We start from the raw sequence: 13561 nt of genomic DNA, 5'->3' as shown, positions 1-13561 counted from the left end.
AATGTACTAATTTATGTGCATATGAAAGCACTGGCCCATTTTAGAATCTGACCCTCGGCCCTTTGCTGCATGCCGTCCCCTCTTTCTCCCCCATCTCTTACGCTGTACAATAATACATGCAAAAAGAAGCACAAAAATAATGTCAAAAAGAACATTAGTCCAATAATTAACACATTTGTTTGCCATAATTTAGGGTGTTTCATCTTTCAAAACCCCTCTCACGACCACTCAGATTTATCTTGTGACCATTTGGAGGGGGCCCGACCCCCAGGTTGGGAACCAAACTTTTAACAAAGTTGTTACAAATAGCTATAGCTCCACCTTCACCAGCTACAACAGTAAAAGACTACCTCAATGCATTGGTGCTTTAATAATCAAATAAAAAGAACGATTACCTTTAATGTTTAATACTTTTAATGTACATTTTGGTGATGCTACTTCTGTCCTTTTATTAACGTGGGATTTTGAATACAGGACTTTTAATTGGTTATTTTTACATTGTGGTATTGGTACTTTTACTGAGTACTTCTTCCACTTCTGCAAAGGTGTGGTAAAAACTCACCGTTGCTGTCACTGTTCATGTCATCTTAACAATAGTGAACAACTGGGACCAGCTTTGTCTGTGTTTCCTGATTAACCAGCCAGATGTGTCTTTTTAAAGGCTCTGATCAAGAGTGTTATCGTCATGTGTGGGTATCAAGCTGAATCATCACCAGCTGAGCATTATGTCACGGCTCACTCCTGCATTTATTCTCGACTTTTACATCTTAATCAACTTCAAAATACACAACCTTACCCTTTCCCCTTGGCAACACTTTCCTTTCATGTAGTAGCACATTTGCAGGCCTTTTTTACAATATTTTATGTACATCTGAAGTTGCTTATTTGATGCACCAGAGCCCCAAAGCTTACCATAATTTATTTTACTTGAGTCTCCCCCTCTCACACAGAGCCCTGCGTCACAGACTGAAACAGTGTTTGTGTGTAATGTCCAACCTATAATGTGGTTGTTAACCCCCTGCTCTGCATGTTTCAGGAGGACAATCATCGATAATAAGCTTATCCGCTCTGATTTAGCACAGTCAAGATGGCCTCGTGGACTGTAATCACTGTGAGACATGCGGGAAGTCCCAGAGGCAGTCCAGGAAGCTGGGTTATTTTTAGAAAATTAAAAAAGTATATATTAAAAATTATTTATTATTTGCCCTAAATATTAATATATATAAGTCATATAAATAGTGTTTTATCTGGTGCTCCGAGCTGAAATTCTGCTCAGTAGAATAAAAACCCTGCATGATTTTTGTATAAATAAAGCATGCCGTAAATGTCAACTTGTGCAATGAGCACACGACAGTAATGGTATTGGCTCGTGGGCTGTGTTATCAAGAGGTGCGATTACAGGGATGCTGCTGAGTGAAGTGTCAACACAGATTCAGTGATCTGCCACAGGGGTGAAGACTCAAATCCAGACTCACAAGGCAGATAATGAGAGGCAAAAAGAAATTAAAACATACGACATACGAAGAGTTTGGCTGGCTGGTAATCATAATCTATCAACTCGTCCAGTTTAGGATCTTCCAAAGTTGCACCACCAAAGGCTCTTTATAAAACATGAACTCTATTGTGAAAGTTATTGTGTGATATTTCAACATTTGGCAAATGGGAACAAAAAAGTAGGTGTCATTGGTTACATTTACAAATCAACAGGAACCTTTGCTCTTGTGTTGGGCAACATTGACTCTGTAAACACGACTTTTACACCATGTGGGTCACACTGCAGCTTTAGTAAAAACAGTAAAATACTACTGAAAAATGCAATTTTGCCTTTTCTTCTGATAGTTACTAATATGACAGTGGCTGGGTGATTATTTACAAATATAGTATATAAATCTAGGTTTTACAATACTTCTCATTGTCCCCATAAAGCAGTACGTTAGTCCCCCCCAAAGGCAATAACTAAGTTCACTACCTTAGCTTAGGTATAATGTACAATTTTGAGGTTGTGGTTCCATTTTATGCCACTTTATACGGTTATTTTATTAAATATTATTTTTATTACAAAACCAATGATTAATGTATGAAATATAATGCATGGCAATAATTTAAACTAATCCATCGTATGTGTTAAGATCAGCTCCACCATAAACAATTACAGGAGTGGAATGCGGCTCACACATTTATGAAATCGTAATATTAATAGAATAATAGTATATATAATAATATAACACTGAGAAGGGCCATTCTGTGACATACTTTACGTTTGATATTCACACAGATAATACTGAACTAAACTTTTGAAGGATTTTTACTTTTACTTTTCATTGTTGTTACTTTTACTTATGTAAAGTATCTAAATATTTGTACCACCACTGGTTAATGCTGCTAAGAGTAGCAGATTGGTTCAGCATTAAGAATATGACAACGTTTTAAAGCTATTTGTGCTTTGTGGCATATTAAACTATTTATTAGTCGTCCGGGTGATAGTTTCAGAGGAGAGTCTGTGAATTCCCATTATGTGGAAATTTCAAGTAACCTCTCAGTTTTTTTGCCATCCCGTGCACCAGCACATTAAAGTAGGCCGAGGCTACAAACACACACGCGCCCATGCACGTACATATTATGAAACCTGAGCAAACTTTTTCTTTTCTTTTTTTTTCTCAGCTCTGTCAGAGGTTTGCTATAAAAGCCCGAGCTGCCTCCTGCACACTATGCTCTGTGACCCCCGCAGTCCAACATGCAGTCTCTCCTCCTTGTAGCGCTGTTCGCGTGCCTCGGTAAAGGCATTTCATATTTTTGCACAGGCATCTTTTAATCACAGATTTACTCAACTAAAATGTATTTGCATTGTTATTAATTCATTTTTGCATTTGCAGCCACCGCTGACAAAGTGAGATGGTGCGTCATATCGAGCATAGAACATAAGAAATGTGTCGACCTCGCAGCCAAAGCTCCTGGGTTCTCCTGCGTGATGAAAGATAAACACCATCAATTGCATCATTGCCATTAAGGTGAGTAGAGGGACATATCCAGAGCATACGCTCAATGAGATGTGCTCCAAAAATATTCACGTCAAAAAAGTATTCTTCAAAGCTCTTCAGTTTGAATTAATCTTTTAGTCTATACAAATGGAGATTGTTAAATTATTGTTAAATGATGATTTAACAAGTGAAGGAAGAAGGATCATCTATTTATGAAAATCTATTAACACCACAATGTACAAAACGTCATTACAAGTTACTGACAAGCTTGTCCTGCATTCAAACTCTTGATGAGTAAGAAGTACAGAAGTATTACCAGCAAAATATACTTATACTTTATAAGTAAAAGTACACACTATGTAGAGCAGCTGAACGAAGATGGAGGAAAACTAAGCTCACAGTTAACTATCATATCTACAAAGAATCCATGGCTGCCTATGGTAAAGCAATGCAGCTGGCAAGAAAGGATTATTTTTCTAAGATTATCACAGAGAACGCTGGAAATTCTAGAAACTATTCTCGACTATTAACCAGCTACTGAACACTGCCCCCACCCCTCCGCAGTCCTCTGCATCACAGTGTGAAGAACTCGCATCGTTCCTCAATAATAAAATAACTTCAATTCAAGGCAGCATCACGTATGATGCAGACACAGAGAACATCTGCAAACATTGTGATGTAACCCTCTAACCTGCATCACATTAACTGAGCTTCATAAAGCTGTGATGGAATGTAACTCCTCCACCTCTTGTGTTGACCCGATACCTACAGCTTTCTTTAAGCGGATATTCGACAGCATTTCAAGTCACGTCCTAAATATTATAAACACGTCTCTTCTAACGGGCATCTTCGCAGACGTCTTCAAAAGAGCCGTTGTAAAACCCTTGCTAAAGAAACCTAACCTAGACAGTAATACGCTGACCGACTATAGGCCCATATCTAACCTTCCATTCATCAGCAAAATACTAGAAAAGTAATTAAAGTAAAATTAGTCTCGGTCCAAATAAACTCCTTTCTTAAAGAAAAAAACATCCTGGAGGAATTTCAATCAGGCTTCAGAGCATGCCACAGTACCAAAACTGCTCTGACTAAAATAATTAGTGACCTCAGACTAAACTCTGATACAAACAAGGTCTCAATTCTTATCCTGCTAGACCTGAGCGCAGCATTTGACACGATCGACTATGACATCCTAATTAATCGTCTAGAAAAATTGGTTGGTCTCTCTGACTGTGTATTAAACTGGTTCAGAACATATATCAAAGGGAGAAAGTATTTTGTCAGGCTTGGAGATCATGTGTCAGAGAAGAATAAATCTACTACGGATCAAATGGAAATACTCAAGTAAACTACAAGTAGCTCAAAATTGTTGAGTATTTAAGTAAATGTTACTTTCTACCACTGCCACAATGTGAAAATACTTAGAAACAAGTACAAACAAGTCTTGCAAGTATTAGCAAAATCTATGTAAAGTATCAATAGTAAAAGTAATATATAAATGCAATATATAATAATTATGTATAGCCTATATCAATCGTATTATTGATGCATTAATATGTAATACATTAATCCTATGTTCTGTTTGTTAAATGTTGTATATATGTGAAATAACTGTTAACTACAGCCATCAAATAAATGTAGAAGATCAAAAAGTACAATATTTCCCCCTGAAATGTAATAAATTAGAAGTATAAAGTAGCAGTAAATTAAAGAATTATAAAAAGTATACAGTGCTTGAATAAATGTGTTACTTTGCACCACAGCATTTAGTTTCAAACATGATATGCATGAAACCCTTGCACACATATCTGTGAGCTGTTGGAGAGATTAAACATCAATGTTGCTGGTTGCTAATCATTTGTGCTTTTTTCATCAGGCTGGTGAGGCAGATGCCATCACTTTGGATGGAGGGGACATCTACACGGCTGGACTGATCAACTACGACCTGCAGCCCATTATTGCTGAGGACTACGCTTTCGGTAAATTTACTAATCAGCCGTCTTCACTGATGAAATTAGCACAAGAAAGAGGATGTCTTTTAGTTTTTTGTATGTGCAACATGTTTGAACTTTTTGCTCACGATTACTCTGCATACATCCAGCTTCCGAAACCTGTTACTACGCTGTTGCTGTGGTGAAGAAGACCAGTACATTTAACTTCCAACAACTCGAGGGGAAGAGATCCTGCCACACTGGGTTGGGTAAATCTGCAGGCTGGAACGTCCCCATAGGAACTCTGGTGGCCATGAATTATATTCAGTGGACAGGCATTGAAGACTCACCTGTGGAGGAGGGTGAGTTACACTAAACGTGAATACGTCACCACTGATCACACTGTGACATGTGTGCATTAGCTGTGTCAAAGGTTAGACAATTAAAAATAAGATTTTATCTCCTCGGTATTTTTTCCTGGGAATTAGTATTTCCTTTATTTAATTTTAGACACCTGCAATTAAAATTTAAACAAACACGCATCAAAACGACATGCTTATGGTTAGTAAAATATCGTGGTTCTGATTAAAATAAGTACATTTGTAACGTTATTTAAATTAAGGATGTTAATTAAAATAAGTAAACATTGACTTTTCGTTTTACCAACATATCTGTGATGTTGAACTATTCCTTTAACATAGTGGAGGTTTTATATTCTGATTCAAGTGTTTTTATACTCAATATATTTAAATGTGACTACTTTGTGACTACAGCTTCATATTGGAAAAGTAACAGTTGACTAAACAAAGTTGAAAAAATACAAATAATAAAAAACAATGTTGAGACTTTCTTTGTCTTGTCAAAGTTATGACCTCAGTACAGTTTTTCTAAAATCTTTGCCACGCCCCTGTCTTTTGTTTTGCAGCGGTGATCAAGTACTTCTTTGCCAGCTGTGTTCCAGGGGCAGCAAAGGACAGCAAACTGTGTGAACAGTGCAAAAATGACTGTTCCAAGTCCCAGAACGAGCCTTACTACAACTACCATGGAGCCTTCCAGTCAGTATCCGCCGCTACATCTTTCAAATATGATCACAGCTCAATCCTGTGACATTTTCTCTCGAATTTGATGCTTTCTTAACCCCAGTGGACATACACTATACTGCTGGTAACAAAAAAACCTCTAATGTTGATGCACCTGTGGATTTGTAACAGGTGTCTTAAGGACGATGCTGGAGATGTAGCTTTTGTGAACCATCTTACTGTACCTGGTCAGTATCACATGATCTTTTATTCTAATATGTGTTGAATTATGGACTCATAGTAATGTCAGACAAGTAAACTGTTCAGTTGTTTTAAATCTGTGTTATTAGGCTATACAATACAGTCTTATTTATTTTAGTTAAATGCCAAAATCTTTCTAGCTTTTTGTTGTATGTTGCAGCGTCTTAATGGGTTGATTCAATATTTAGTATTTTATTTTATGTTATTATTATTATTATTATTATTATTATTATTATTATTATTATTATTATTATTATTATTATTATAATATTGTGAACCTTTGCACATTCCTTGGACAATTTTGCACACTTCTACACAAATCTATCACTTCTAAAAACTGCACAGCTGTGCTTGCTTTTATTTTTTATTTCATTTTTTATTTTTATGTTATGCATCAATTACACCAAAGCAACTTCCTTGTACATGGAAACCTACAAATTCAGATTCTGATTATTAGATTTATAATTTACATTTACATATATTATTTATTTATAAATTAGATATTTTTATATTTCTCAATAACAATAAAACAAGCAACAGCACTGTTGCCTGGCATCTTCTCAGCTTTATCACAATCACTGAATATTATGGACAGCAACATTTTGCATGTATGTATTACATGATAGTATACAACAGAAAGAAAAAAAGGAGGAAAAAAGTTTAGAGAAGAAACCAGCTCCCATTTTCATTATTCAAACTGATATATAATCCACATTCCCATTTTAGAATTAAGCTATTTATCTGTTGTAGATGGCTCAAGATGTAACTATTTAAGAGTAATTGCTTGCTTTGCTCGCTCTCCAATGTTTTTTCTTTAATGAGACTCAGTTTGACTGTTAAATTACAACTAAAAATCACAGCTAAGATTAACCATAACTAATATAACATTTTTGGGATTTGCAATATATGTCTATATGGACAAAATACTTCTTTGCTTAACTTTGACTTGTCTTTGAGAAAATGGGTAAGAGATTTATTTAGAATGTGATGATTGTAAGAGGAAAAGAGAAATTTAAATCATTGTTGTGGCACACTTTCAGATTCCGAAAAGAACGACTACGAGCTGCTGTGCAAGGATAACACCAGAGCTCCATTGGACAGCTATCAAGGATGCAATCTGGCCAGAGTACCCGCTCATGCTGTTGTCAGCCGCAAGGACCCACAGCTGGCTGACTTAATCTGGCGAACCCTCAATTCAGTAGTGGTAGGATACACAATATTTGTACTGCACAAAGAGTGAGAAATACAGTGAATCATCAAATATAAAAATGATTAATTCAAACATGTAACTTGTTTTTCAGTTGCCTCACTATGTATTTCACTGTTTACATAATGAATTTGTTTACTTTTTGTCTTTTCAGGACTTTGACCTCTTCTCCTCTGTAGACTATGCACCTTACAAAGACCTGATGTTTAAGGACTCAGCAGTGAGGCTGGTGCAGGTGCCCGCAAACACAGATTCCTTCTTGTATTTGGGTTCTGAATACATTAGCGTTGTCCGTTCCCTTAAGAAAGGTACTGTAAACATAAGCAGATAAAACACACATATTAAGGGGAGACATCGAAAACATTGTTTTTTCATTCACAGGTCAATTTTGAATGTTTGAGCTATTTTGTTTCCATAACGTGTTCTTTCAGAATAATGGAAAGAAAACATTCAGAAACCACGTTTAGGTGTTTATTTCACTACACTTTGTCCATTTGTGTCCGTAGATTTCTCCTAATTTCCAAAGATTAGCATTAGATAAAGACTAATTTGCATATTTAAATATAGAATTTCAGTATGGAGTTTCACAATACATAATCAAAGGCTGTCTTCTCAAAATTAGTTTTTTCTTATACTCTGAGCCAGAGATCTCCAGGTCAGTAGCACTTACATACATGAAAGGCTTCCTATCTATCTTCTGAAGGTTTTTAAAGAGGGGTTTGTTCATATATCATTTATGGCCTGATTTATATAATATTTAATTTCTAAAAACATGGCAAAAATGGATTTTATGGCTGTTAGTGTCAGTGAGTGACACAAAGAGATATCCAAAATTCCCTCTGTTAAAACCTTTGAACAAGGCTTTATCCAATGTTCAGGTTTATGCAAATTAGCACATACTTAATAAGATATTGCACATTTAAACATAACATTTCAGAAAACTTATAACACAAAAAAGTATAATCTTTATGTAATTAATCTACTATTAATATACCCTATTTACCTGGAGTGTCTCCCTTTACCATACAGACCTTTACACAAACACATTTATTAGACGGCAGACACTAACTTATGGTTGTACTTCACTTTCCAGAGTCGGTAAGCCCTGCATACCAAGGCATTAAATGGTGCGCTGTGGGCCACGCTGAGACCGCTAAGTGTGACATATGGAGCATCAACAGTTTGGGTGTTGGCACCACCTCCATTGAATGCCAGTCTGGCGCCACAGTTGAAGAGTGCCTGAAAAAGATTATGGTAAAACAGTCTTGGATGAAAATATGGGAATCGGTCACAAGCTTTCGATTTATTTATTTTTTGTTACATTTTGTGACGTTTGTCTCTGATTTTCTGTCATCTCAATTATCCTGTAGGAAAACGAGGCTGACGCAATGGCAGTGGATGGAGGGCAGGTGTATGTAGCAGGGAAATGCGGTCTGGTTCCTGCTATGGTGGAGCAGTATACTGAAGGTATGAGGCTTAGACAGCACAGAAACTATCTCATACAATCCTTTGTTTTACTTCACCTTTTCTACGTGAGTAATATTTGAATCTGTCTCTCTCCACAGGGATGTGCAGCTTTCCTGGAGGTAAAATAGACACATTTGAATGTTAAAATATTATTACCAGTATATTTAAAAACAAAAAAACATATTTACCTGGTAGCTTTCACTAATTTAGAACCATACAATTAGGTTACTAAAGTGTGAGATTTAATACAGGCTTGAGGACCATCAGAAGAAAACATTTAATCTGTGTCACTATGTTACAATACATTTAGTTGATAACACTTTGTCTTCATTTCCTAATCATTTCTGGAGACGTTTCCTGAAAAGAGCTATGTTATTGTGATCTTTTTTTAAAGAGAAGCTCCATTTGAGTCCAATTAATTATTAATGTATTATTGGAAACTTTATTCTCCATCTATTCAGAGTTGTACACTTTACTGTAGACAAACTACACATTTTGGCATGTTTAGCTGACCTGCTGTGCACTCATTGGCTAAAAGATGTTCTAGATTAACAGTTTATCAGACTTTAAATGATTGGAAGTGTACCAAGTCAACACTGTGTATTTATTCAAGTAACGAATAGTTCTTTCCAGGACACTTTGTTGAAATTATTCAATATATATATATATATATATATATATATATATATATATATATATATATATATATATATATATATATATATATATAATGTATACAGTAAATATGTGTGTATTAGCTTTAAGATTAACTTTTAAATTAAATTAACTATAATTTATAGTTATCTGGCGGACTGTTTTCTGATTCATCTCCTTCTGTACTTCCACTCTTGTAGCCACAGCCTCCTCTTACTATGCTGTTGCTGTGGTAAAGAAGAATTCAGGTCTGACCTGGGCAAACCTGAAGGGCACAAAGTCTTGCCACACGGGATTCGGCAGAACTGCTGGCTGGAACATCCCCATGGGTCAAATCTACAAAGAGACTCAAGACTGTAACTTCGGTAAGTGACTGTGTGTTCTTCTCATACAAATTATGTTCATATTCTACTCATTTGAAATGAGCAAATACAGGAAGAAAGAAATGTTATACTGCCCAGATTATGTTCACGATCAACATTATAAGGAAATGTTTTAAAATAATAATAATAATTATAATCTTGAAGATTGCCATTTAAATAAATGTCTGATAAGTCACTATCTATCGCCCAATGAGGTAACACAATGCTAATCAAGTCTATGTCCCATTCGCTGTATTACGAAATGGGGCTTCATGCGACATTCCCCTTTCCAAATGACTTGTGTGTTAAAAATGACAGTAGTTAAGAAATGTAATTTTTAGGAGACATCATTTCCTTTTTTCACACCTTTGTGTGTAACACCAACACACTATGTCACCTCTCCTCAGCCAATTTCTTCAATAGCGGCTGTGCCCCCGGATCAGCCCCCGACTCTCCGTTCTGTAAGAATTGTATCGGCAGTGGAATGCTTGTGGGAGATCAGTTCAAGTGCAAACCCAGTTCTGAAGAGCGGTACTACGGCTACGCTGGAGCCTTTAGGTAGGACGCAACAGTGCAATTATTCTCTTCATAAAATTTCATGTACATGTATGTTCAAAGAATAGTTTGACATTTTGGCAAATACCGCTCTCATGTCTGTGTGCTAAGTATGGAGCTTGAACTAGGAGGCCCTTAGCCTAGACTATACTGAAAGCAGAGGGAAACAGCTAGCATGGATCTCCCCAGCTCACTTACAAGTTGTATCTCATTTGTCTAATTATTTATATAGACGGACATGTAAAAACAACAATTTGTGGTTTTAGGGGGACTTATGTACTACAATAGTTTGATGAAGGACAGTTTATCTATCTGTTCAGCACTTTTTTGCAGCTTCTCCACTAGTTACCAAGAAAAGGCAATAGCAGGAACTCCCCTTAAAACCAAAAATTGTCATTTTTACACTCTTGTTTGTGTATGGCATAAATAAACATGATACTTTGTATTAGTTAGTGAACTTTAGTGGCACTAATAGGCATATTTGTTTTAGTTTTGGAGTTTTGGAGCTTCATTCTTTATACTTAACTAACTGCCTCCCAAATCCAGCTCTTTACTTAAAACTCAGGGTTATCAAAGAAATCAAAAGGTATTTCCAAAAAGACAAACTATTCCTTTAATTACTCTTTCACAGCACCCTGTTTAGGGTGGAAACCTCATCTTCATATTGTTATTTTGAATATCATTATAGATGTCTGGTTGAGGATGCCGGCAACGTTGCCTTCATCAAACACACAATTGTTGCAGAAAACAGTGACGGTAAGAGACTGACACTGACCTGTCTTCATCTCAACTACGAAGGTGTTGTTTTGTATAAAACTACAACATTCTTCCACCTCTTCTTGTCAAAGGCAATGGTCAAGCAACATGGTCTAGAAATGTGAACTCTAATGACTACGAGCTGATCTGCCCCGGGAAGGCTGCAGTGCCAGTCAATCAGTTCACCTCTTGTAACCTGGCTCTCGTGCCCGCTCACGCTGTGGTGACTCGTCCAGAGATCCATCACGAGGTTGTACGCATTCTCAAGGAACAACAGGTCAGTGGTTTTTTAGAAAATACAGATACAAATACAAAGATACAGAGTAAAAAGGGCATTTTTTGCACACTTTAATTTTACAGGCATTTTAGCATTTTTAACCCTAAACCCTTCTTGTTTTTTGGCCTTGATATGTATGTTTAAATACCATCATTAGATTAAATCTTAAAAAGGTATATGTCTGTTTTAAATCTTGATTTTATCTGTATTTATAGATCAAGTTTGGTTCCAACGGCACTGATTCCACATTCAGGATGTTCAATTCAGACTCAGGGAAGAACCTCCTCTTCAAGGACTCCACCAAGTGTCTCCAGGAGGTTGCGGCTGGAACAAGCTATAACTCCTTTTTGGGACCAGATTACATGAATGCAATGGACTCACTGAGAAAGTGCAATACAAGCACTCCAGGTTTGTACTACTATTGGTCAAATTAAGATTAACAGGACAGTGATTTATCAGATTAACTTTAAAATGGTATATTTGTATCCTAGACACATCACACATACCATAAAAGTCTGCTCTGCATTCACAAGTCATTGTATATGTATTTTTCTGTTCACAACAGATCTGGAGAAATCTTGCACTTTCCATTCCTGCCAGCAAAAAAACTAGTGGCAACCATGGACCATGTGGTGCATCATTCAGCCCTCAGTGATTCAAACACCTCACTTCCCACATTGAACCCAAAAATTGCATAATGTATTTTCTTACTGATCCTGCTGTAGACCTGTTTTTAAAAGTACAACCAAAAGACAGATACCACCATTTACAAATCAACTATCCTGTGACCAATCATGTCCACATCTAGCTTGTCATGCTGTTGAAAGATAAGGTTTCATTAACTTTAGTTATTGGATCAACTATGTTTTGTTAACATGTGCCTGTCTTTTCTCAAATAAAGCCTTTTTAATGCTCTTTTGTGGTGACAGTATGGTTTGTTTTTGTAATAGTGTCATGTTTAGGCATGCATCTTAAATATCAGTAAATGGTACAGAGTAGTATCATAATAAAAAGAGTATATAAAAAAGGGACAGTATTATCCAATTTGCTTCCCGTGCCAAAAACAGTGAAGAACAAACGCTGTGGCTTATTGGCAGCTAAGTACAGTAAGTACATTGACTTGATAAACATTAAAACTAGTACTGTAAAAGGTAAATCATTATGATAAGAGATGCACTATAACACTTCTTACAACTAAATAATCACTAAAATAATCAGTTAGACACAATTTTAGAGAGGGAAGTCAAATGTGCAAATAAGAACTCTGTGAGGCCCTGGGGTAAAAAATTAACTATGCGCCCTCATTGACCTGTTTGTGGTAGCTTGGTCCAACTCAAATTTACTTAGAAATAGAACCATGTACATTTTGACACAGGGCCCCTCTACAAATTATGTAGTCCACACAGGTAATTTGGATAATCATTTCAGTTGATGTATAGCCAGTATAGCCAAAGATAGACAGGAAAGGGGAAGAGAGAGAAGACAACATGCAGCAAAGGGCCACGGGTTGGATTTGAACCCAGGCCACTGCGGTATGAACTTAGCCTTAGTTCATGGGCGCACGCTCTTCCAAAATATTTATAATTCATAAATATTTATGAATATTATCCTTTACATTCATTTAAAATATGTTCTAAGTAGAAATGGCATTGTTCCTACAACCACAAGTAATTTTAATATTAAAAGCTAACCTTGGGCTCTGAGAAATGAAAATGTTACTTTTTTCTTACATAAAAAAAAGAAAGAAAAAAGATTAAGCGTTCCATTAGGAAATAATTAATTAATTAATAACTAATTACTCATCAAATGTGAACTTGTCTTTTTCAGTAGACTGTGGTTTGTAAGATCAAAGCTCCTGTAACAAGATAAGGAAGAAGAAACAATCACCACAACCACATAGTCTACTTGGTAGCTTTTGACCAGCTATCGTGAAAATGTAGACAATTTTCTAACCACTAATAAAATTGGACTACAGATTTTGTGAAATTCATGACATGAGTATATTGTATTTGTTTCACCTGATATAATACCAGTGGTGGAAAGTAAATAAGTACATTTACTCAAGTAGGCTACTGTACTTCAGTACATTGATGA

At 36.1% G+C, this 13561-nt stretch overlaps 1 protein-coding gene across 1 annotated transcript; it reads left to right on the top strand.

Moving 5' to 3' along the window:
• The first annotated feature begins 2734 nt into the window (after nt 1-2734).
• Nucleotides 2735-12382, top strand: tfa (transferrin-a). Its single transcript, XM_029452737.1, is given in 18 exon segments — nt 2735-2774; nt 2874-2977; nt 2979-3008; nt 4855-4957; nt 5080-5271; nt 5835-5964; nt 6121-6176; nt 7230-7393; nt 7551-7704; nt 8490-8650; nt 8767-8863; nt 8962-8982; nt 9718-9882; nt 10287-10437; nt 11123-11190; nt 11283-11467; nt 11683-11875; nt 12033-12382. Coding segments are annotated over 18 exon segments (2061 nt in total). The 3' UTR covers nt 12080-12382.
• Nucleotides 12383-13561: the final 1179 nt, after the last annotated feature.

The sequence above is a fragment of the Cottoperca gobio genome, chromosome 17 (genome assembly GCF_900634415.1).
Source record: "Cottoperca gobio chromosome 17, fCotGob3.1, whole genome shotgun sequence".
In the NCBI taxonomy this organism is placed as follows: Eukaryota; Metazoa; Chordata; class Actinopteri; order Perciformes; family Bovichtidae; genus Cottoperca; species Cottoperca gobio.
Note: the sequence above shows the minus strand (reverse complement) of the source record. Positions and strands in the feature narration are given on the sequence as shown.